We start from the raw sequence: 23866 nt of genomic DNA, 5'->3' as shown, positions 1-23866 counted from the left end.
TAAATGTGTCTTCTACTTAATTGCAGAAAGAGAAAGGCTTATGTAATTTGCTAATGAAAAACTAATTTCCAAACAGTAAGTAATAGTGGGAGTAACTGAATAAAGAAGTGCTTTTGTACTTCAATGTGAATTATTAGTAACTGAGGAAGAGGAAAGGACCATGTTTCACGAAGAGGTTTATGAACTGGTATATGTAGGTCACATGAAGAAATACTTTAATGAGCACTCTCTTGAGTGTAATGTCAATAATTTGTGGCTTTAAGCTAAATTAAAAGTGACAAGGTTTGTTCCTGGTTTTAATAAAATAAGTTATTCTTGCAGTACCTTCTGGTGTTTACCAATAGAAATGCAATTAAAATATTTGGAAAACCATGTAATTAATGAAATAACCTTTGAATTGAGTATGTGTACAGAATCTCTGTTTTTTATTAAAACCAGATTTTGTTAGAGTGCATGAAATATAATCTGTATACTAATCTCCTGATGTTGTAAAGTTAATTACAAATGTGTCCCCATGGTTTCCTATGAGGTTATTTTTCTTTGCAAAACTTCTGTGGGAGGTTAATTTTTACTGTAAAATTCTGTTCCTTTTCTAGTTGATTATTGAGAAATTTTACAGCTTAGAAACACTTCTTCACTTGTTTTATTATGAAACAAATTCTCTCTCTGTATGTAGTACTTGTGAATTCATAACCCAAGCAGGATGCAGGACATAGGTGTGTCCCACATGAAGTGTCTCCTCTGTATTCTTTAGTTTTAGAGTCAGGCTGATTTTGCAGGAAGGATAAGGAACTAGAGACATTGGGTCTTTTTGGCAGTTTTGGACAGGTGGCTTCCAAATAGAATATGATTAGTACTTCAGCAAGAATGTATTGTGTATTCAACAATAATTCTGTATTGCTGCGTACAAATGATAGTCTTGTTTCTCTGTCATATCACAAGCCTGCCAGGTGTGAGCCACCTTTGTCCATAGTGTTGCTGAGATCTGGGCCCAAAGTACTGGGGGACGCTCATAAGGAAGAGACAAGTAACATTTTCATTTTATGATATGATCACCTTTTCTCTTTAAAGCAAACACCAGAGCCTGGTCCACAGGCAGATGCAAGCATTACAAAGCTTGGCTGGATGGATTCATTGATTCTTTAAGGCTGGTTTTTAGCTATTTGCAATTCTGCATTCAGCTGCCTTCTTTCTCTCACAGGACCTGGCTCGGTGGAAGAGTCGTCGAAGGAGTGCTTCCCAGGATTTAATTAAAAAAGAAGCTGAGAGAAAGAAAATGGAAAGATTATTGTCTGGAGAGGGAACCAATGAGCGCAGAAAAAGCATCAAAACCTACCGAGAAATTGTGGAAGAGAAGTATGTTTTCTTACTGAAGTGCAGAGGCATGTCTGAAAATGCTGTATGCTTCATAGGGGATAGGTGGTTGTGGACGACCATGCCTGCAGGGCTGGAGTAAGGGAGGGAGAAGGATAATGATGGAGCAGAGGAAGTAGGAATGATTTTTAGTGTGAATTTTAATGTGATGATCTCTCTTGTGTCATCTCCTGTGCAGAGAGAGAAGAGAACGGGAGCTTCACGAGGCATACAAGAATGCAAAGACCCAGGAGGAGGCCGAGAGCATTCTCCAGCAGTACATCGAGAGATTTACCATTAGTGAAGCTGTCCTTGAGCGTTTGCAGATGCCAAAAATCCTGGAAAGGAGCCATTCAGTGGAGCCAAATTCCCCACTGAAAGACCCGAATCCTCTGAGATACTTAAGGCAACAATCGCTGCCTGCTCCAAAATTCACTGCCACCATTGAAGCAACCATTGTTCCCACCACTGATCTAGAGCCCAGTGGTTCGACAGGCCGCACGTCTCCCAGCAAAAGTGTTGTCTCCAAGGCTGTGCCTATGCTGACGCCCAAGCCTTATTCTCAACCCAAAAATACACAGGAAGTTTTAAAGAACTTTAAGGTAGGATATATCACACTCCTGTAAGTAAGTTAGGAAGCAAAGAGATCCTGACTAAATAGTCACAACCTGTAAAAGATTAACGCAATTTAAGTAAAAAAAAATTAGAATTATACTGACGTTAAAAAATTCAGCTTCATGCCTTGTCCTTTTCAACTTAATGGTCTTTTCTTGGTTACCAACCTTCTTAGCAACTTGACTGTTCAGACAAGAATATTTGCAGTGGTCGTTTTTCACCAGGCTAAATTTCTTTGAGGGACAGAACAAAAAAGGGGCATTTTGTGTGGAACAGGTTAGGAAAGAGTATGTTATCATGATTTCTTTGTTTTTAAACAAGGAAGGGAGATGCAGAGAATGCAAGTAGGATGCTGAAACAACAATGGAGAAAATAAAGACCTGGGATGTGTTAGAACAGGCTGGGATAAGCTAAGTTTGAAGAAATCTGCTTCTAACAGTGCCTGTACAAAAACTGAAGCTTCCCCAAGCCTCATGGCAGCCTCTGCAGTTGGCAGTGTGAAACTTACTGGCAAGAATGTCCCAAACCTACATACGTTTGGTCCCTTGTGTCTGCCATGGCTATCTGCTACTTTGATGGTCCCTGCAACCCTGCTGATGTACCAGTAGCATTGCTACTTTGTGTGTTCAGGTTGCTTACCCTTATAAAAAGTTAGCTTCATACAGATGGTGAAGAAGCATGTTGTGATGTTCGTAAGTGCTTGAAATCTGTCCCAGCTCTTGTGAAATCACCTCCCACACAATGCTTTTTCATTGAAATGTGAAACTGACAATTCCTATTTCTGTTCAACCTCATTTGGTCTTCTCCTACAGTATATGTTTTAGTACCCAGTCAAGTTTTGTTTGTTTTTTTGTTTTTTGTTTTTTTTCCTGTGATCTCTCGCGGGACTTGGACAGATGTGTCATATTCAGTCTGTATATAGTTCACATATTCAGGAAGAAGCTAACATGTGAATGCTTCTTCACCCTAGCCCCCACTAAAAATCTGTCTAGATCTTGTTTGCTTGATGTCAAAGAATGTGACTTAGTTAGAATGACTCCCTAGACTATGTAGTTATTGCATTATTTTGCACTCAAACACAAGTCTTCAGTGGTTCTTGGCTCCAGTGACAATGTATTGACTTGCTCCAGATCAGAAGGAGAGGAGTATGTTTGTTTAACTCTGAAGCGAGGGCATCTGTCCTGATCATTCAAACATTTGGTTTTCCTCCCTAAAATAAATAGAGAAATGTCTTAGTCTAAACAGAGACATTAAAATGGATGGTGTGCCCTGCCAGTGTTTTTCTGGCTTTTATATTTCTGAGGTTTTTCATGACCTGTCTCTCTAGTAGATAATCCAGCACACAGTCCCAGAAGACTTGGGGCTCAGTGTCTGCCCACACTTGTATTTGGAAATAAACCCTCAAACTTGTGCAGAGGGGAGTGATGGCAGTGAGGAAAGGGAGGGAACTTTTCACTTGAAAAGCAGTCAGAACTGGTAAAGTGCTTGCAGAGCTGTTTCTCCCCAGTATGGGGACCAGAGGTGTGATTATCTTCACCTCCCTGAATTTCTGAGGATGCCCAGAGCCTTGGGAATGGCCTCTGGGTTAATCACCCTGAGAGAAAAAACAAATCTCTGGATACGTGGCATACAAGAAGTCAGCAGGAGTAGTTTGTCCTTAGCACAGCACTGATCGCATATACTGAGTTTACTCCAGTAAAGTACTAAAGTTAAATGAATAGGGAGCTAAGGAGTGGGACAGAGAGGATGAGCTGGGAAGAACTTTTCTTAAACTGCGTTTCAGTTTGATAAGGTGACTTTGACACTTGTTGCATCAGTTTTCAATAACAGTGAAATAAGCAGAAAGTTTCCAAAGAAAGATGTGCCTTAAAGCTTGTTTTTACTTGCTTTTCATTTGTGTGGCACCTGTGTAGAAATTTGGAACAACTCATCACCATATGGATCCCGCATAGCTTCTTAAAGAAATCACTGGTCTGTGCTGTTACTCCCCCAATGTCCAGTCAGTAGCAGGAAATAGTTTGTCTACATTTACTCTACCCACCTTCATGTCTCTTGTGGTGATCCTCTTGCATGGAAGGATTTCTGTGCACAGAATTGCAAAGTTCTTCTCCAAATCTACCTAAAACTCAGCCCTACTGACAAGCCTGTAAGCATCTCTTGCTGCAGGTAAGCAGGAGCAATGGGGTGTACTCATAGATGGTGCACTTCTGATTCCTCTGTGGATTCCAGCTGGGATCTCTTACTGTAAGTAACTGTGTATAGCTGGATTTCTACAGACAGCTTGCCAAATGGAAGGAACTGTCAAAGTGTCACCAAAGCATCATTCAAAATGTAATTCTCTCCTAAGAGAAAGCTGAATCAGTCCAAAGGAAGAAACTAAAGCTTATTTTGTATTTTCTTCCTCGTTTAAGAGTCCCTCAGTGAGAATGTAAGGCTATCAAGGTGCTAGCTTAAGCTTAAGAAAAAAGCAGTTAAATTGATTCTACTCTCTCCTTTCCACAGTGACTGAATAAAGTCATTTTTTGGAGAAAAAGGGTATTTATTTTATGGTCTCACAGGTGGAATGCCCACTTTTATTTGTTAGTTTCTCGCTTCCCTGTTATGAACAGTAGACAAACAAGTAGATGAACACTGCTGCTCCTGATCCTTCCAAATTCATGTGGCTAAAGTATGACCTAGTAATGCTGTGGTGAGGCTGTCAGGTTACAAAGTAGGTGAGCCTACAGTGCATACTTGCCTTTTGCATGACACAATGTGAAACCCTGGAGTTTTGGTCTAAATATCACCTAAAGCATTGTTCTTCTTTTAAAATCCAGCATATGTGTGACCTGCATTAAGGTTACTTTTCTGTTACTGGGAGAACAGAATGTGGGAAACCGGGACATCCAGTAAAATCATAATTTCTGCTCTGTATTTTATTTAGGAACCCCATCTAGACTGGGGTTTTCTGCTGTCTAGTCCTGTTGAAATGTGTGCTTGGCTCTGTCCTGTAATTATGGGGTAGACTGTGTTAATGATGGTGATATTGTATTGAATTCCTGATTTCCTAAGCTTGTTTGAGTGCTAATTTCCTCAGTGTATTTATTTAACTGTATTCTGCAGGTAGATGGAAAAGTCAGCATGAATGGAGAGAATTTCAACAGCGTTGAAGAGAAGGATAAAGAGTGTACAACAGTAATATTTACTCAATCGCCAAGCAGATCTCTGAAATTTGACGGAGTAGCCAGTGGGGACAGGCCCCCCATGGAGTTGAAGAAGGACCCCACAAGTGTTGAGCTCAGTTTACAGAGGCCTGCCACTCAGAGTGTGCACAGAGAGCCAACAGTAAGAGCAGCACGAACAAACCAGCCTTACTTTCTTTGCCAATTTTCTGTCTCATGATGTATTTAATCACTAACTAATGAAACCCGAATGGTTATGTTTGTTTTATTTCGAGAGGGTGTGCCCAGACCAGGAAAAAAAAAATCCTTTGTAAATTAAAGGTTTCTTCCTTTGGGATGTGGGTACAGAAATGGGAAGGGAAGGTTCAAAAACTTTTTGCAGCCAGAGTTTCTTTTTTTTGGATGGCATGCAACTGATAAGCATACTTCAAATATGCTGGGCCAGGGAGAAATTGACTCTGCGTCCCAGCCATTGTGCACATTTATTCAGCTCTTCTCCTGATGCTAGCTGATTAGATCAGCAACATAATTGGACTGTGTGAGCCATTATAATTAGTCTCAGTTTTCAGTTTTCAAATGAGGATGTGAATGTGCAGGCAGTTTTGAGCACTCTGCTTTCATTCTCCTCTCAGAAATATTCAAAAAGGGGAGAAGCTATTGAAATACTCGAAGGACCAACGTGCTTCTTAACTGCTTCATCAGAGAAGCAAATTAATTTTACCATTTCATTTTTCTCTCCCCATCTCCAGAGAGGAATGCAGAGAAAAAAAAATTGGAGCATATCACAACAGGAATCTAGAGGCCACAAAACTGTAATAAAAGTAGATGGTTAAAAACAAAACAAAACAAAACAAAAATAAGGACTGGACTGTTAATAATGCATGTTAAAGGATTGCAAACAAGTGTAAGGGATGGGAATTTTAACATTCCTTTTTTGTATAACTACAAAGAGAATCAGAGATGTGGTGAGAGTTGGAGTATGATAATTTTTGCTTTTATCTCGATTTCTTTCAAATATCGTCCAGGAGGATAATAGGGAGTGGGCAGGAAGTGATGGTTCATTCATGTCAAATGTTGTACGTCTTACTTTACTTCCCTGCTTCATGACAGTTTTTGGCCACAGGCCGCTCAGCACGCACGGACGCTGGAATGTGCCTTGAGCACAGACTTGATCCTGTCAGGGGGAACTGCTGTAGAGTCAAGAGTTAACGGTTTGCAAGAAAACAGACGGGTGGCAGAGCTGAGACTAGTTTCAGAATAAATTGGGTCTAACAGAGAAGCCAGTTAGGCATTGCATCTGATCTGGGAGAGCTAGTAATGGGAATGGTTGGAGGATGGAGAGAGGCCTCCGCTTGCTCTAGATTGAAAGCACGATGGTAATCAGAATAGTAGCTGAATAAAATATGACTATCTCTTTTTTTTACTATTTCCAGACCAGCATAGTTGTGGCAGATTTAAGAGAAAATGCTGCAATAGCAGCCATTGTTAGGTTTTGGGTATGTTTCTGTCTGGGTGGTGTTCTCTCATCCTTTCTGCTCCCCAGCTTTAAGGATAACGTGACAGCTGAATGTCTGTTTTTCAGCTTCCAGTGTCTTAGCCCTCCTGGCAATATTGGCAAACAGGCAGAAAAAAATTTGAATTCCCAGATTCTTCATGGCTCTGAGATTTGTAGAATAACCTCCTGGTTTGTAAAATTGAGTGCATTTAATGATAAAGTCATCTGGAGAGAACAAGCATGCACACAAATAGTGCAACTTCTCTGTTCTAAGGAGAGATATCATTAGCTTCATGATCTGGTCAGTAACATGACTGACTAGTGCAAATTGTAATAATTACTCCAGGCGCATCAGCCTCAAACAAAGGTGTGTGTATCAAGCACAGTAAGGGCAGAGCAAGGTGAGGAGGCTGCTTTGAGGGAATTTATTGTGGGAAAAACAAACGGAATGTCCTGGGCATTGTGAGGGCAGAGAGAGGGAGACCTGCCTATGGCTGGAAGGGAATTTGCTAGTCTGAGGTGAGATTTACTGTTTTGGTTCGTCTGGCAACTTATTTCTCTTTACCCAGATCCTTAGTTTTAATTTTCCAGGCAGTAATTTAGTAATTTACACAGAAGTGCTCTAGTTCATGGCTACGAAGGGCTTAGGTACCAGGTTACAGAGTTGGGGTATGGTGCTTACACTTGGCTTCATCACCATGTGTTGGTACGCAGGCCAGTACTGCCAGGCAGCTTAATACAGATGGGATCAGTATGGGGCCTTACCTGCTGAAATAGGGCTGATACTGTGGAGTCACTTCATTCGGTCACCTTCCTGTTTTCCCTTGATTTCTGAACAACTTTGTACAGTGATGTCAGCCTATATCTGCAGAGTTCAGAGCATTAAATGCATCTCTGAAGATACAACTCCTCTTAAGAAGGCTGAGAATCCACATGTGGAAAGAAAAGAGCCATCTGAGCTTGTCCCACTCCTTGTAAAACACCTTGGAAGTAGGAAAACCTATGAAGCTGCCCACTGCATCACTGCCAGCTGGGGAAACCAGGGCAAGGCTGAAGTTAAGATTCTTCTAGCTAATGGTAATGTTGCTACTGTCACATGAAACAACAGCTCAGTTGGCCACTCCATCTTTCTGTGAGAAGGTAATAGTGTGGCATTTTTCAAAAGAATAGGTTTTCTCTGTAGGGGTCTGATGAAGCATATGCTTAGTTTGACCCATTCACAGAATTTTTGTCTGATGCTAAACCCTACTGTATTTTGAGGAGAGGAGAAGACGTGAGCAGGGATAAGAAATAGCCAAGATGAAGAAGCAGAGCTAGCTAAAATGAAAGAAGCAACTAATGTATTTTCCACTGAGAATAAAATTTACAAATAGATGCAGTATTTTCAATGCATGTTTTCAGAGCCTTTTCTAAGCTTGCTTTCTCTGTGGTTATTTCTACACTTTTCTTGATTGTTGTAGAGACTTGTTACCTTCCCAAGCCTGGAGTAAGAATCAGGCTGTTCCTCTGTCTGCTAAGAGATGCTGTTTCTAGGGTAGGGTGTTTCTTTTTCCCACTAGTTGCTCTGGATTTGTTTTCTTTTTGTATTTTATTTGTTCAGTTTCCTCCCCATCTCTCTGTTGTGAGAACGTATATTCCTTTTCATACACGTGTTACCTTTGTCCCTCCTGTCCTCCTCATCTGATTCTCTTCCTGTTCTTTGCATGTCCCTTCCTCCGCCATCCCTCTGCTGGCTGCTCCCCTGCTGTTTCAGTTCAGTTGTCAGAGTAGCTGTTCCTGTCTTCTCTCTGCCTGGCAGCCTTCCCTTTGAAGCTCCATAGCCCCGCTCTAAATCTGTCTGGCTGGCCTCAGGCATTGTCTGCAATATGGGTAGATGCTGTGCAGCTGTACTTCAACAGCTCTCTTGGCCTGAATTTTGGAAAAAAATTTGAGTCGAGTTGTACCACTTGAAACGCCAGTATGATTTAGGAGTTTGGGGAGCTAGAAAGACATAGGAGTCATTTTGTATGGGTTATACCTCAGTGGAGGTTGTGCTTCTGACAAAAAAGCACCCTCACATGTATGTGAACTCTGTAATGACGTGTTCAGAGACTGAGTGGGAAATAGAGGCAACTCCTGTCTGAATTCATTATGAATTGGGATGCGAAAGGTGCAGCAGGTACGATGAATAGTAAAGAAGAATATTTTCAAGAAACTGTGCTTGTCTGTACTATATGTTTAGAGTTTTTAGATTCTTTTGGATTTTACAGCAGACTTGCCTTGATTCAAAGTACCTTGTCATATTTTGTCTCTGATTGAAGGGTGACTTTGCATGGAAGGGTAAATTTGGCTTATCAACAGAATGAAAATATCCCACTAGTATTTGTGGAGCAATGTGCAGCTAAGAGAGGTGGCAGGAAAAGCACAGCTCCCTTTTACATTTACAAAAAACTGGGGCAAGGGCCCCAAAATTGAAATGCTCAGAATGCTCTGATCAGGCATTGATAGCGTCAGCAACAGCGTGAAAATCATCTCCAGAGCCTGGTCCTATCTGTCAGCCATTAGGTTCTGTTTTCTTTCTGATATACACAGCAGTTATACACATTACAAATACTGAGAAATTGTGTTCTCTTACTCTTTGAATTAGAAGTTGGCAAAATAAATGTTTTGTTTTAAAACAATATTCATGCAGATTTTAGTATAGAGGGAATAATTTGTCAGAGTTACATCACTTTACTTTAACCAAACTTTGAATAACAATTCAGAAATGACTGGCTTGCTATAGTTCTAATTATAGCTTTGCTCTGATCAACCACAAAGAAAATAAATGTAGACAGCAACTTTAAAACAATCAGGGTGGGGTGGGGGGAGATTGAGACTTTCTTTTAATTTTTAGTTAGCCGGCTTAAACATGTCCATATCTACTCACTGCTTATTTGGCACAAGAAGAAACTTTTTTCTATATCCAAGTAACACCCTCCTTCATCTTCAAAAATCCACTGGTTGAACTGAGATTAAAGTATAAGCTTTCTTGTGGTTGGGGATTGTTGGCCAAGCTACAAGAGAACAGGACTGAAATCCTGATTTGTACAGATCTGGTAAGACAAGTCTTTGTTCTTTGATTTATTACAAGAAACACTTGCAGAGTAAGTAGATATGTTCCAGATTGACAGCTTTTCCTTGAACCACATAGAGGAAGATGCATGGAGGGCTGGGTTACCTGAATACTTAGGGTGAGATATAGGAGCAATGAAACTTTGAAGTAGGTAGAACAGAACTCTGCTTGAGATATGATTATGAATTTAATATCCGTATCTCCCATCCTCCAGGCCCCCATCCAATTTTCAGTGCCTGTCAGTGATGGGAGATTATTTTATGTCCCAGTTGAGCGATAATAACTAGAACAAATAACTCTTGTAGGAATACTTAGCACTGTTTCTTTCAACACTTTGAAGGCTTCTCTGTCAATTACTGATCCACCCTGTCTTTGGCTGTAAGAACTGATCTGATTGTAGCATTATATAGCTGCCAGTAAAAGAGGCAGATGATTTAGTGTGTCAGAGCAGTGTTCTGGCGGTAGTACTGCATGGACATGGCACACACAGCACTTGGCTGTGGCAGTCCAAGGTCATGATAGTGTTACCACTCAAAAGACAAAATTCTGGCTCTGATTTTTCCAAACCATGGTATGGCATTTTAAAATCTTACAGTAAAACATGGAAAATAATGCTATGTTTACAATTTCCATTGAAGAAGTTTAGAACATGTATTAGGTAATTTGTACATGTGGCTATTGATACCAGTAGCCAATTACATTCCTGGGTGGTTTTACAGAACTCAAACCTCGGTTCTAACCTGATTCTTCCATATTTCTGTGCATTCTTGCTGGTTCTGGACAGCTTGCTTTGTCATGTTTTCATACAAAATACAGTATTAACATTTTATGTGATTCTTTGTACAAGTAGTGTTAACTGACCTACATTTTGGTTTAATTTACAATAAGGTTTAATAAAGTTCTACTGTAACTTCATTTGGAGTTTGAATTCTTGTAGAAGTTGTGAAGTTCAGTGTTTTGGGAGTTCCTAGTTAGTGTATTTTTAGGGTTTAATGAGGTTCTGATGCAGCAATAAGCACTGTGGCTGTTTTTGGCTTGTACGGTCATAATTAAATAAATGCCTGTTTGTGGGATAGAAGTCCTTTCTGCCATGAGCTAAACTGATTTATTGTCACACCAAGCAGATGTTTGGTAACACGGCATAGGAGCTTCTCTCTGAGGTACGTGTAGCAGAGTAAGTGATGCCTCTTCCCACACAAATACCTGTGGTGCATACAGGCTGTGTAGGTCCTTCGTCCTCAAGTGTGAGATCTGTGAGATTTCAGTGGCCATGTCAAAACACAGACTTTGCAGGTGCTATTAAAATGTTTAATGTTTTTTTCCATATTCAGTGATAATATCATACTTTTACTACAAAATATTTATGAAATGCAAGTGATAATCTGTGGTAGAACGTTTTTAGAAGTATCATATACCTATGGATTAAAGAAAATATTACATCACTTGGAATTATAAATAGAATTAGATATACTGGGAATGAGCATTCCCCAGTGATGTTCATTTAATTTTTTTTTGTAAATTACTTACTAATCAGTTTTATATTTTTAGCTTTATGTTGCTAACATTTAATTTCTCAGTGGAGGGAAGAAGAGTCAAGTCTCATGAGCAGGAGCAGGGCTTCTGCAGCAGCGTGTCATTTTCAAATTCAGTTTTCCTGCAGCAAGTAGTAGTTTATTTTTTCTTTTTTTTCCTTTTTTTAAACTTCTCTTTTCCATAAATAACATCTGTATCTATACCCTGCTCAACCTCCGTACTGGATATTAAGATTGTAGGTAGATTTATTTGTAATTTCACTTATGCAGGACAGCAGCAGCACATAGCACCATGTGTAGGTTCTCGAGGGAACCCTAGAACTGGAGAAGATTGCATCAGCTCAACGCATTTGCTCAGCCTCTTAATTTTGCAGTTTGAGCAGTTGCTTTTTGAGAGGGGAGGGTGAGTTTCGTTGCTTTAACAAAAATAATAATAATCTGAAGAATAATGATTGAAACATGCAACAGTTGGAAGATTTATGCTTTAGGGCAGTGGATAGAGAGAGTTGTTGGGTAGGTGGCTTTTGAATTTCCAGTTAAAATGTGCTTTGTTGAAGGCAAACACTGAGTTTTCAATGACAGCTATTTAGTTTTAAGAGGTTGTAGAACCACAGAATAACTCATATTGTAGGTCTCTAATGGAGTCCTCTGCTTAAAGCAGAGAGAGGTGTGGGAGCAGACCAAGTTACTAATCACTGAAGCCTTTAAAGCCTCCAAGGATGGAAATGGCAATTTGTAACGCTGCCTGGTTGTCCTAGAGGAGAAATGAATACTTATTTCTGTTTTGGGCAAGGTTGGAGGGAACAGGTAGGCTGGGGAAGGCCCAGATGTGTAATGCAGAAGAAGAGAGCAATAGAATGGCACAGGGCAAACCTGCTGTGTTTGCCTGGAATTGCCACCTCTGCCTTGCCTGGAGTGTAAGCTTTGAGTGTACAGGAAAGCAGCAGGCAGTGCTTGGGGCAGCCCCCCCCCAGTGAGCACAGGTGGGTACATGCTGCCACTTGGGATGCTCAAAGCTGCTGTTGGCGTCTGTCCTGCTGCAAGGTGAGGACTCAGCCCTTGGCTGCTCCTGCTGTTCCCAGCTGCTGACTGCCCGTGGGATTGCTCTGCTCACTTCCCTACCCACAGCCCTGCACTGAGACTTGCTCACAGAGCGTTATCCCAGACCATTCCCCGCCCCTTGTATACTTCCCCACAAGAGGAGAAGGGAAACAGGGATTTGCTCCTGCTGCTGACAGCAAAGCTCTCGAAAGCCGGAGTGTATCCATGGGCACTGGCATACTGACCGGATGTTCCTGGTGACACAGCTAGGACAGCCCGTGGGGTGTGAGGATGTGAGCGTGAGTGACTGAGGGGCTGTAGACTCACAGGTGTCTGTGGGGATGCAGAACAGATCCATGCAGAAGGTAGAGGTATGAATCTTGCCCCCAGAAAGGAGCAAATTTCATCATTCCACTCTTGCAGCTGTTAATAAGATGAGAGGCAGGGACAGGAAAGGACATCTACAATAGGCCAGTTCTGATATGGTTGTTTTTCATTTCGAAAAGTGATCTGCTTTTTTCCCTTTCTCTTTGAATGCGCCATTTTCTCTCTGTGTTCGATCAGCCATTGATCGATTTACTGCAGTGTTTCTTCATTTGCCTACTGGGAAATGGGATGTGAAGTGGAAGCTGCTAAATCAATCAGCTTGGAATGTTGCTGGTGTGTTGCTGGTGTGGCTAGCTATGCAGCAGGCTGTGCTGGGGCAGGAAGCTGCCTTTTCACAGCAATTTGGATTATGGGCTTGATATGGTCTCACCATATTTTTCAGCACTCTTTCAATAACTTTTCAAGTATTTCATTACCTTCAATACCAACTCTGGCTTTTCCCTTCAGATAACAGATTGTTTAGACAACCGTGAAATAAAGGAAGTATTTAATTCCGTTGACACTTTTAAAGCCCTCCTATGTGCTGTTTTTTCACTGGTGCATACATTTTGGTGTTATTCTGGAAGAGAAAATTGGGGGTGAAATGTATGCTTATCTCCAGCTAACACAATTCGAGATATCCTACAATTCTAAAAGCTGTTACGAGCTGTTCTAAAGCAACTGCATAATGGCTGCTGCTGAACTTTCAAAAGAGGAGATTAAGGCCCAGTGACTTGGTGCCAGAGCAGCAGAGCTACTCATGAGCTCATTCTGCATTCTGCGTCCTAACAAGCTCTAAACAGCCCGTCAGGTTACAGAGCAGCAGCAAGCACCTGCCCTTCTGTCACCCACCTTTCCATTTCCACTGTACTGACTGTCTCACTCCTCCACAGACCTTGCCGGGGGAAGCGGATCTGGCTACCAGCCAGCAGGCAGAAGGCAGCCCTGGAGCAGCGGGACACGGGAGTCCGGCAGAGCTGTCCCCAGGTGGGTGGATGGCTGCTGCCCCAGGCTGATTCCCCATCCAGGAAAATGCCTCCCTCATTTGGGGAGATTAATTTACTTGTAAAATGTGAAGCTGCTCATGAGGGTGTTTCTGAAACATTACTCAAAATATGAGTTTTATCATACTGAATTCACGAACTTTTTTTTGTCCATTTTTTTTAAATGGATCTATCAAAGTTCAGTTTGATGTGGGTAAGCCAAAGGTACTGTTTGAAATAGGTGTTTAAAGGAAATCTCTTCCTGTAATTGTCACGTAAATACAGTGATCCTGTTTTCTGAGGATAAATGTGACCTAACCAATTGAACTTGGCTCTCAAGCATCAATGGGTGCCATCACCTCAAGATCAGAAGCACATCCAGCCTTTTCCTGTGATGCACACTGGCTGTTAGCAATTCAGCTGGCTTAATTACTTGGTCTCATGAATGGAAACAGACCAGCCTTTCAGGTAGAAAAATCATTGCATAGCAGCACAGAGCTTAACAATCTGGAATTCCACCTGGCAAGTCACACAGAAGCTGCAGTCTGGCATTGAACCAGCCAATTCTCTTCTCAACAGTCAGTGGTGAGAAGTTGGGGATGTTTGTCTACGAATCACATTTTGTCGGGCTTCATACCTGTGAGAAACACTAAATGTTAAGCACTGATAGCAAAGGAAACTGACTAAGAAAACTGAGAGAATGCAAAAGCTAAAATAGTAAGAGTGGATTTTCATGGTGTCTGATTTGCAGGGGTAGATGCTGTCCAAGCTGTGTGATCTTGTAGAGTAGGCAACGTGTGTATCTGGGTAGCATGTTAGAGAAGGCTTCATCACAGAGCTTTGGAATGTGCAGTACAGAGATCTGTACCTCAGCAGGCGTGTTGTAGGCTGCAGCTCATTTCAGACAAAGAGAAGTACCTGATACAATAAGGTGGTCCTTCCCCCCATGAAGTGCCTCTGTGCTTTTGTTGACCATGACGGATGTCCCACAGTGGTGACCAAGTGAAGTGTCAGCATCTACTTTCAGGTGTATTTCATCCTTAAAGTTTTGTGTTCCCTGAAAGATTCACTTGTGTTGCAGAAAGGAGATTTAAAGTATATGTATATATATAGCCAGTTTATGGTCTCAAAATATGCCCAGTAAGAAACTGGACTGTGAGAAATAAGTCAATATTTTATTTGAAAAAATATCGTACCCTAATGATATTCCTTTGTATATGTGGACTAGGTTCAGAACAAAAGCAATTCAAGTCAACTGTAGTTTGTGCCAGCCCTGTTGTGAAGAGCTTAGAATTTTCTCCTAGTCCTGTGCCTCCTGAGGAAATTGCTCCATGTGAGAAAGATGTGAAGAAACCTGAAATGGAGAAGCAGAAGAAGGCAGCGCTCCCTGCTATGCAGGAGGTATGTACAGCAAAAAAGGGAGTGGAAAATGAAACAAAGGAAGACCTCACAAAGAAATGTGTATTGTGCAAATAGCTGGTTGATATTTCCTCTCTGTGTAATGTTACATCAGGAGTTCCTTCAAAACATGTCAAGAAATGATGCTGAAGATGGATTTCTGTGCCAAATCCAGTGATCATCAAGAGTCCCTCCTCCTGGAGGAACCTAGAAACTGGTTGGAGCAGAAAAGGGTACTTAGCCTGCAAAGCCCAGTCCCTCCACTGGGAGAGCAAGGCATTCAGAAGGTGTAAGCAGTGGAGCTTGCCTGCATAGTCTTCTTAAAGTATTGAATAAGCACTGGCAGTAAAGAATGGCCGTGACCATACTGATACACTAGTTGTTGGTCCTAGGTTAGAATGAGCTTTGGCTTGCAGGATAGTGTGAATACTGAACTAATGGTTATTTCCAGAACTTAATATTGCAAGTCCACATTGTAATTCTGGAGACAGAGGCTTATTAATCTTTAATAATGTTGTTTCAGAAAATAAATAGAAAGGGTTTTAAGTTAACCTTTAACTGTATCTGCTGATTTTTCAATGCAGTTTTCTGTTCCCAAATGTCTGAACAGGTAATGAAACCGAATGCCCTAGAACAAGAAGGGAGTGTAGTATTGCCGTTTTTGAAGAAACTGCCAGAGACCAGCCAGGTCACTCTGCATAATTCTGATCTGCAAGGTGAGCAAAAAGAAAGATTGGAAGCTGCAAAGAACTCAGCTGAACATAATTAGATGTGTGTGTTGTGTTCAGGGGGAAGTGCCTAATTATTGAACTGGAAGTTTCTGGAGATAAAATATTTTATTTCTAGTTGCATCTGACTGATTGAAGTCCTCTGACTTGCGTGATGCAAAGGACTGTTCTTGCTGTTCCCTTTAAATGCAACAGCAGGATTGTGACATGGAGGACAGGGGACAGGATAGGCACTAACTTGCACTTGTCAAGCTTAGCAATTGTTAGGATGCAGTGTTACGGCCATGACTATTATATTTTATTAGTACTGCTGCTCACAGATGAAAATGGCTTAGTGATTGGTTTTATCTCACAATAAAAATTCACGGAGATTAATTCTGCACTCAGCTGTAGCTTTATAGATAAACAATGCTTGTATCTGGCCACATCTCTCGATTTAACCTATGCATATCACAAGTTTCTGCAAAGCAGAACTTTTTCTTTTGCCTTCCTGACAAAGTTTTGCTTGAGATTGGTAGTGTTTAGTAGTTTTATTTCATCTTGATTTTAGAGATGTGTATATGTGGGGATCGTGAAAGAGGAAGGGAGTAATTATCTGAAGTTGTCTTGTTTGTGTGTGTATAAGTAATGTAATGATTATCAGAGTGTTTTCAGGATTGGAATAACTGAAGGTAATACTGTTTAGTTTCAAGCACAAATCAGTTCAAATACTGGATAGCAGAGTGTAGGTCTCCATGGCATGTTCTGAGTGATGCTGAAACACTTGGCTGCTCTCTAGTGTTCACAACACGCATATTACAAATAAGATTCCACAATCCTTTAAAATATGCATCTCAAGTAGAAACGAATGCAAGAGTGAATTAGCACTATTGCTAGAGCTCTCATACTGGGGGTTTGAACTAGATGATCTTTAAGGTTCCTTCCAACCCAAGCTGTTCTATGATTGTATGACATAGGGTTAAGGACCATATTGCAAAAGTAGCTTTTAAATCTGTGTTGTCCATGAGATCTACAAGTCCTTCAAGAACTAGCAGCGCTGGGCCACTTTTTACAAAGCTATTGCAATAAGAACCCTGCTGGTGGGTCTGATGGCCCATCCTCGGCTGTTGACCACACTGTTTCTTGTTCTGACCCTGTGCCGTTCCCGCAGAGCCGCCCCGCGGGGTCACAGTTCCGCTCAGGGTGCGGAATGACTGGCGGCGGTCCCGGTTTTTCTCACAGCCAGGTAAACGCGATTTGAAGGGCAGAACAGCTTCACCCCTCCACTGCCTCCAGTGCGAGGCATCCAGAGCTGTGGGGTGGGCGAGAGCCAGCAGTGACGGGGACTCGTCCTTCCTCTGACCTTCGTAGAAAACGTCTATTCCTGTTGCACAGTTGACAAAGAGCTGTTGGGTTACGCATTGCTGTGGTGCTCTGGCTTCAGCACCCAAATGGAATCACTTACCTGTAAATACTTCTTCCTCAATTTCTTCCAATCAGCCTGATCCAAAGATGTCTCAATAGAAAATGGCAATGGTCCTCTTCGTAACTGTGGCTCTTGAATAGTATAGTTCCATCCTTGTCGCTTTGCTGTGCTTTTTCCTTTCTTGCACAGAGCCTGAAAGGGAAAAGTAGATCAAAGCAGGTAGCACTCAGTGTCCAGACCCCGCTAACGCTGTGGCCAGAAGTAGATGGCAGTAGCTAGTTTTAGAGTAGCATCTGTTAGTTACAATCATGCTCTTCTGTATCCCAATCAGAAGTAGTTTTGTTGGTGTTGGGCATGATCTATTTTTCTGGTTTGTTTGCTTGCAGTTCATCTTTGCGTTTGGTTGCGGGAGCAAGTAGGAAACTAACATGAAGCTTTTTTGTACAGATACAATGTAGCATTAATTGCAGACTAAGGTCTTTGGGTATTTTTGCGGTGTTTTAACTTTTCCTTTTTCCTTTTTTTCTTTTTTTTCATAGCTGATTCTGGCAATAGTGACAAATCAAATGTGAGTACCTTTTTTTTTTGCATTGTTGTTTTGGTTTAGAGATATGTATTTAACAAAAATGAAGTTTTTATCCACACTGTCTTGTAACATCTCCAGGTAAGAATGAGAGAAGAAAAATAGAACCCAAATCAAGACGTAATCTGAATCTGTAATCTGTCTTCTTTTCTAGATAAAAACGTAAAGCAATTTCTTAGGCTGTTGTGCTGGTAGACATGAAGTGAGAGAATGTATTTTACCTTCACAAATTGCTTTACATGTTGAACAGAAGATTGCAGAGAAAAAAAATAGAAGTTTTTCTTAAATTTGGGTACCTGCAGGCATCTCTGTTCAGCGCTGCTTAGAGCTTTCTTTCAGTTTTTTTCTTCTCCTCCCCAGCTGAAGTTTCCCAAGCCTTTCCTTGCAAACCAAATGGTTATTTTCTCACTTACAGGCAATCCCAAGTGTCAGTGAAGCTCAGAATATTGTCTGCTCAGCAAGAGAACCATTATCTAGTTCAGAATTTGCCATTTCTAGCATTACTGTCAGAGGCAGAATAGGTGAAGTGGTAGCCTTGTGAAGTGTTGAAGTCTAACAGCTTGCTTTTCCTTCACACCAGCGTTTCAATTTCTGGTCCTGGGACCCAGAAGAAGAGCGGAAGCGGCAGGAGAGGTGGCAGCACGAGCAAGAACGCCTGCTTCAGGTAAGGAATGCAATCTTTTTCTTTCACTGCATGGCTCAGCTGTTTCCAGCTGCATTGTCCCTTTGCACAAAAGTTGAGTGTTTCATGTCGTGTCTTCCACGCGTGAAGCATTGGTAAGATTGGCTGAACTTCTCAGTATCAAAACGTAGATCACACCTTAATGAATCTGGCAGTATCATGGCCAGCTGTATATTTATCACCACTCCTTGTGGATAGTTAAGTGAGTTCTTTGGCAGGTAAATGAGCCGTGCACTCTCTGTGGTTTGGGCATTCTTGCTTCTCCCTTTCCCACCCCCAGGTCTTAGTTCTGGGTTCCATTGCAGAGTTCAGCCAAATGTTAATGTGCCACTATATTTAAATTATCTTCAGTGTAAACTGTTAATTACTTTGAGCCTCTTTCATGAGACTGATATTTTACTAACCTTGACTCTTGCACAATTCTTCTTTAAAATGTTAATTTAATTAGCTTCTTGTAGACTTTTGCTTCGTTTACATGTTCTTCTTGGAGAACATCAAACAAAATTTGTACACAGAGGTAGTGGGTTTTTTGTGTTTTTTGTTTTGGTTTGGTTTAGTTTTGTGAGGGGAAGAAACCCATTCTCAACAATCACTGTTTTTGCCTGGGGTAGAGTATACTGTAAAAAAAAAAAATCTGGTTTTGTGTCTTAGCTGGGAGAAGTGCAATGTACCTGAGAACCTGAGTTTCCCTGTCTTTAAAAATCTCTTTCAAGATCTCCTTGTGCTAAATCTTCACATAAAGTTGCGTGAAAACTATTCTCAAGAAATGATCCCATCAAGTAGGAAAAAGAATTGTTAGCAATTATGAGTTTACCTTCTTCAAACCTTTAAACACTGTTTATTTATCTTTTAAACTTGTGCACGCCTTCATCATTCACTAAATTGTACTGGCATCTCTCTTATATTAGTGCCAATACCAGCATCTAAAACCTGTTTGTTTCTATGCTACTTTGCTGAAATTGTTAATACAAAATGCATGCTTAAGTGCTTTGGGATGTGTGGTAGCTTTTTGCAACTCTTAAAACTTTATAACAAACAAGGAATTATTGACATTGTTTAGAATAAATTTCATTTCTGGCAAAGTGCATAAAAATGTCTAACAAATCAAATTTCTTGTGGTTCCTTGTATTAACTGTAAGAGCTAGAAATTAGTAGGAAGAAGAAAGGAAACTTTTGAGACCCATGGATATATCTAATCTTCACATTTGTATTTCATCATGTTTCTTATAAAGCCATTCTTGACAGGCTTATTTTCACTAGGGAGGTGCTACAGAATTTACTCCTAATACGGAATGCTTTGTACTCACCTCTCTTTGTCTCCACTCACAGGAGAAGTATCAGAAGGAGCAAGACAAACTGAAGGAGGAATGGGAAAAGGCACAGAGAGAAGTTGAAGAGGAGGAGCGTAGATACTACGAGGAGGTATAAAGCTGAAAGGAGGAGATTATTTATGGACTTTTTTGTATATATACTATATATATATGTATGTATGTATGTATGTATGTATATATACAGTTATGAACTAAAAAAAAAAAAATCCCATACTAACTTAATAAACAAAAAGTCTTCTCAAGTTTGAATTCTCGGGATAATTATTTCTCTTAAACACTACCATAGGCACTGAGGAAAATTATTTGAATATTTAGATAAGTATTCTCAGAATCTCTGCATAGGTGGAGGTGCCTGATTGTTGTGCAAGTCTGGTGAGTCATGAGGGTTGTTTTTGGGCGTGCTCAGGCTTCCCTCCAGAGAGGGCCCTTTGTGCTTTGGCATATACTTGGTGTCTTAGTGGAATTCCAGGTGAAGTTGTCTGCCTTGGGCATCATCATGCAGATGTGTTGTTAACCAGCCTTGTTTCTCAAAATAAATTAAAAAAAAATTGCAGAAACTGTTCAAAGCTTGCAGCTGTAGAATAATAACAATATAGACAAAAATGTTTTATTCTGTTATATGTAAGTCATTATTGCAGGAAATTGGAAAATATCAATGTTGTCTGTCTAATTGTGCATTACACAAGTTGATATTTTATCATCTGTGCTTGAGGATCATACCTGTGGTCTCAACAGGAGGTAATTTTTCCAAGTTCTGGAATACATTTCTTATGTACCAAGTGTAATTTCATTTTTTTTATATGTAATTTCATTGACTGATGTTGTGAGAAACAGTGGTGTCATCCCAACTGGAATATTCTGGCTAGTTTTGGACATCCCATTGCAAAGCAGTAAGATGAAAGGAAAAAGAGTGCAAAACATTGAAGTAAATTAAAAATTGAGTTATTACCATTATTCCTGTTAACACAAGCCCTTACCTAACCATTTAAATACAAAAACGTATTCAAAACTTAATGCTTCTACTTTTTAACATATAGGTGATGTTCTGCTTATTTGGTGTTGGGTTTTTTTTGTTTGTTGATTTTTTTTAAGTCTTGTTCTCTCCTGCTTCTCTTTTTTTCTTAGGAACGTAAGATAATCGAGGATACTGTAGTTCCATTCATTGTTTCTTCAAATTCTGCAGAACTCCTATCCTCTTCTTCCTCCACCACTGAAGGAAATAAAACAGCGGTGAGTTTCTTGTGGAGTCATAAAGCAGTAAAAAAGTCAAAGCCATCTTGAGTGCAGAGTTTCAATCTTTGCTAAAGGCTAACAAAATCTGGGAACAATGAGAGTAAGAGTATTTCCTGGATCCCTTCCATAGCTGGTGATACGTCAGATCACTGTAGCGAAGTGTATTTTTACAAGCGAAGAGCTAAATTCCCAAGCCAACTGCCATAGTCCCATTTTTTACTAGGGTAGAAGGTGAAGCTTTCTTTCTTTTGGAGATGCTTCTCTTCTTTGACTGGTGCTGTGAAAAAAGTCACCTGTTCCACTTTGCTTTACCTACCTTCTCAAAGCCAACAAAATCTGAAGTTGTTTCCCTGCATCCAAAATCATGATTGTAAGACAGTGCTTTAAGCACGTCTAAGTTGAGATTGAATCCGGCTTTCTCACTTTTCCTCCTTTTCTCACTGATCATCCTTTCTAGAAAGCAGCAAAACAAATGGAGGAATGTTCATTCTCTGATTCTCTTATGGATTCTGCCATACAGAATGTTTAAATTGGTGTATCTAGCATATAATTGTTTGCCATAGGACAGAGAATGACACCTCAGATGATATCAGAAGAATAAATGCAGGATTCCCAGACCAGTAAGGTCTGTTGAGCTTCTCAAATTCATTCAAGCTTTTCTGCCAGATGGGAATTTTACTTGGCCAATATATAACTTTTTGTTTCACATTCCATTTAATATAATTATTTTATTATTTTAGCTTATTTGTTATTTACAAGGCTACACAATATACCTAGGTGCAGCCTGTGCTGTTCTCATATGTGTGCTAATGCTGAGATCAAGGGAGGCTCCTTGTTCCCTCTCCTGCTGTTTTCTAGAACGCAAGTGATTCAAATGGCTCTCCAGAGGAAGGCAAACCAGAAGAAGTTACAAGGCAGAAAAAGCTGCTTTGGGAGCAGGACAGTATGCCATCTCTGAAAAACAAGGAAAATGAACGCTGGCAAGAAAAGAGGAGGTATAGACCCCATGGAGCTTTCTGTTCTGTAGAGCTCTGGGATATCACATTTGCCCATGATTGATGCTGGAGCCTCTGACCTCTTTGGCTTGGTGTTAGGTGTAATACAGCCCTGATCAGGCTTACACAAGTATGGCCATACACAGCACTAGTATCAGAAACCTCACCATCTCAGCATACAGCGTTGTTGAGAGGTTGTCATATCATCCAGATCAGAATTAGATCTTACAGCTTAGATAGCACAGACATCTGTGTATGGCAGTGCACTATACTTTGCATGTGAATTTCACAAGGCATTTGGATGAATGGAGAAGCAGTAGCTATTTTCACTCAGAATCTTTCTGAGATTACCTGGTTACATTGGAAGTGCCATATTCAGACTTGCTAGGTGGTGTTCAAAGTCCTGGTCTTCATCAAACCGGTAAACACAGCTTTCACAAGAGAGGCATCTGATGGTGCTGAATAGCATATAATTAACACTGAGAAAAGCTGTTTCTGTGTCAAATAAACTATTTTCCACAAATCCAAAGTGATTTCTAGTGCATGTAAGTGTCAGGGTATGAGCGAGGAAGGACACATGATATGTTTAGAGTCAAACTGGTTAAGTCCTGACTGTTACCCATTGGTTTGTCAGTGCTGACCCACAGACAAAAATTGTGCATGTAATAGACTTAAATTCAAAAGTCTGATTTTACCATTATACCGTTGCTGGATTTTCTTCTTTTTTTTTTTTTGTGGATTCATCTATACATCTATATACTTTTCTTAGCAGTGGAAATAAGGTGCTCTCAGGACACCCAGAGATGGGAATCTTGAAAGGAGGTGACCAGGAGCACCAGGTGCCGGTGATGGAGCGCTGCTCGCCTGCCCGGTTGAATCTGCCATTGACTCAGGGTGAGAGACATGTGCATGTATTCTTTCCAAATAGGAATCTTGTGGGTGTTTATAGTGGTTAGCAAACTAACTCAGAGAAGTTCAGAAATTGCGGTACACTTATCTCCTCAAAATGAATATCTTGGATTCAAGAGTTGTTTTCTGTTAGTAAAGATAAGTGTGTTGAAGTAAGATTGAAAATCTTATTTACATCAGCAATCAGTGCGTTGACTGTAGGAAGATATCTCATTTTCAATAATTTCACTTGGAGTTATTTTCCATCTGTTATGTAATCATACATATACACAGAATTTATCTTAATCTTTTTTGAGCACCCAGGGATATTGCTGGTTTGGGAGTGAAGGAATTTTTCCAAGCTATTATTGTCAACAGGGTCACCCTCAAAAAAGGGAAAAAGTGAACTGTGAAGAGGAAATGAGTAGGACGAAGCAAATGTAGATTTTGAAAGCAAGTTTTTAGGTCTTTGTTTTCAGTCTGGCATAAAAATTGATGATGCTAAGAAATGAACTGTCTATGGATAGGAAAGGTTTCCGTATTATTACTTGTTCCAAATCCGAATTCGGTTTATTAAATTTAACAGGTTTATTCACCTTGTTGCAACTTTATTGTGTTCTTAGTGCTCTGGTAAATGTTGCTTAAGTAAAGAAAACAGAAGATGCTGCCCAGCAATCCATCCTTGTGGTTTTGTAGTTGTGATTAAGCAAAATCCAAAGATTTGACAGCTTAACATCTGCTAATAAGGCTTTTTCTAGGTTCTCTTCCACAACTTGTTCCACCATGAGTATTCTGACAGCTCCTTTCTTTCCCCTTGACACATCACATCTTGTTCTCTCCTTAAGATATTAAATAATCAGGATTAGGACTTTTTTGCCATTGATATCAAAAGTAGGTAACAGGCCTTTCATCAGTACAGCTTTTCTTCTCCTCTAACCCAGTTGGTTAGTGCTTTGGAATGTGAGGCCCTTCCTACCCAGTGA

At 40.5% G+C, this 23866-nt stretch overlaps 1 protein-coding gene across 5 annotated transcripts in view; it reads left to right on the top strand.

The window, feature by feature from the left end:
- Positions 1–23866, top strand: part of LIMCH1 (LIM and calponin homology domains 1) — a 104626-nt gene that overhangs the window by 70455 nt on the left and 10305 nt on the right. For all 5 annotated transcript variants that reach the window (XM_010710242.3, XM_010710244.3, XM_010710243.3 and 2 more), the window contains 12 exons: positions 1202–1356; positions 1553–1955; positions 5071–5292; positions 13551–13644; positions 14869–15041; positions 15649–15754; positions 17711–17739; positions 18335–18418; positions 19766–19858; positions 20893–20997; positions 21859–21995; positions 22765–22889. In XM_010710242.3, coding sequence (XP_010708544.1) covers positions 1202–1356; positions 1553–1955; positions 5071–5292; positions 13551–13644; positions 14869–15041; positions 15649–15754; positions 17711–17739; positions 18335–18418; positions 19766–19858; positions 20893–20997; positions 21859–21995; positions 22765–22889 — 1726 coding nt within the window. The remainder of the gene's footprint in view (positions 1–1201; positions 1357–1552; positions 1956–5070; positions 5293–13550; positions 13645–14868; positions 15042–15648; positions 15755–17710; positions 17740–18334; positions 18419–19765; positions 19859–20892; positions 20998–21858; positions 21996–22764; positions 22890–23866) is intronic.

The sequence above is a fragment of the Meleagris gallopavo genome, chromosome 4, assembly GCF_000146605.3.
Source record: "Meleagris gallopavo isolate NT-WF06-2002-E0010 breed Aviagen turkey brand Nicholas breeding stock chromosome 4, Turkey_5.1, whole genome shotgun sequence".
NCBI lineage: Eukaryota > Metazoa > Chordata > Aves > Galliformes > Phasianidae > Meleagris > Meleagris gallopavo.
This window is presented reverse-complemented; position numbering and strand designations above follow the sequence as displayed.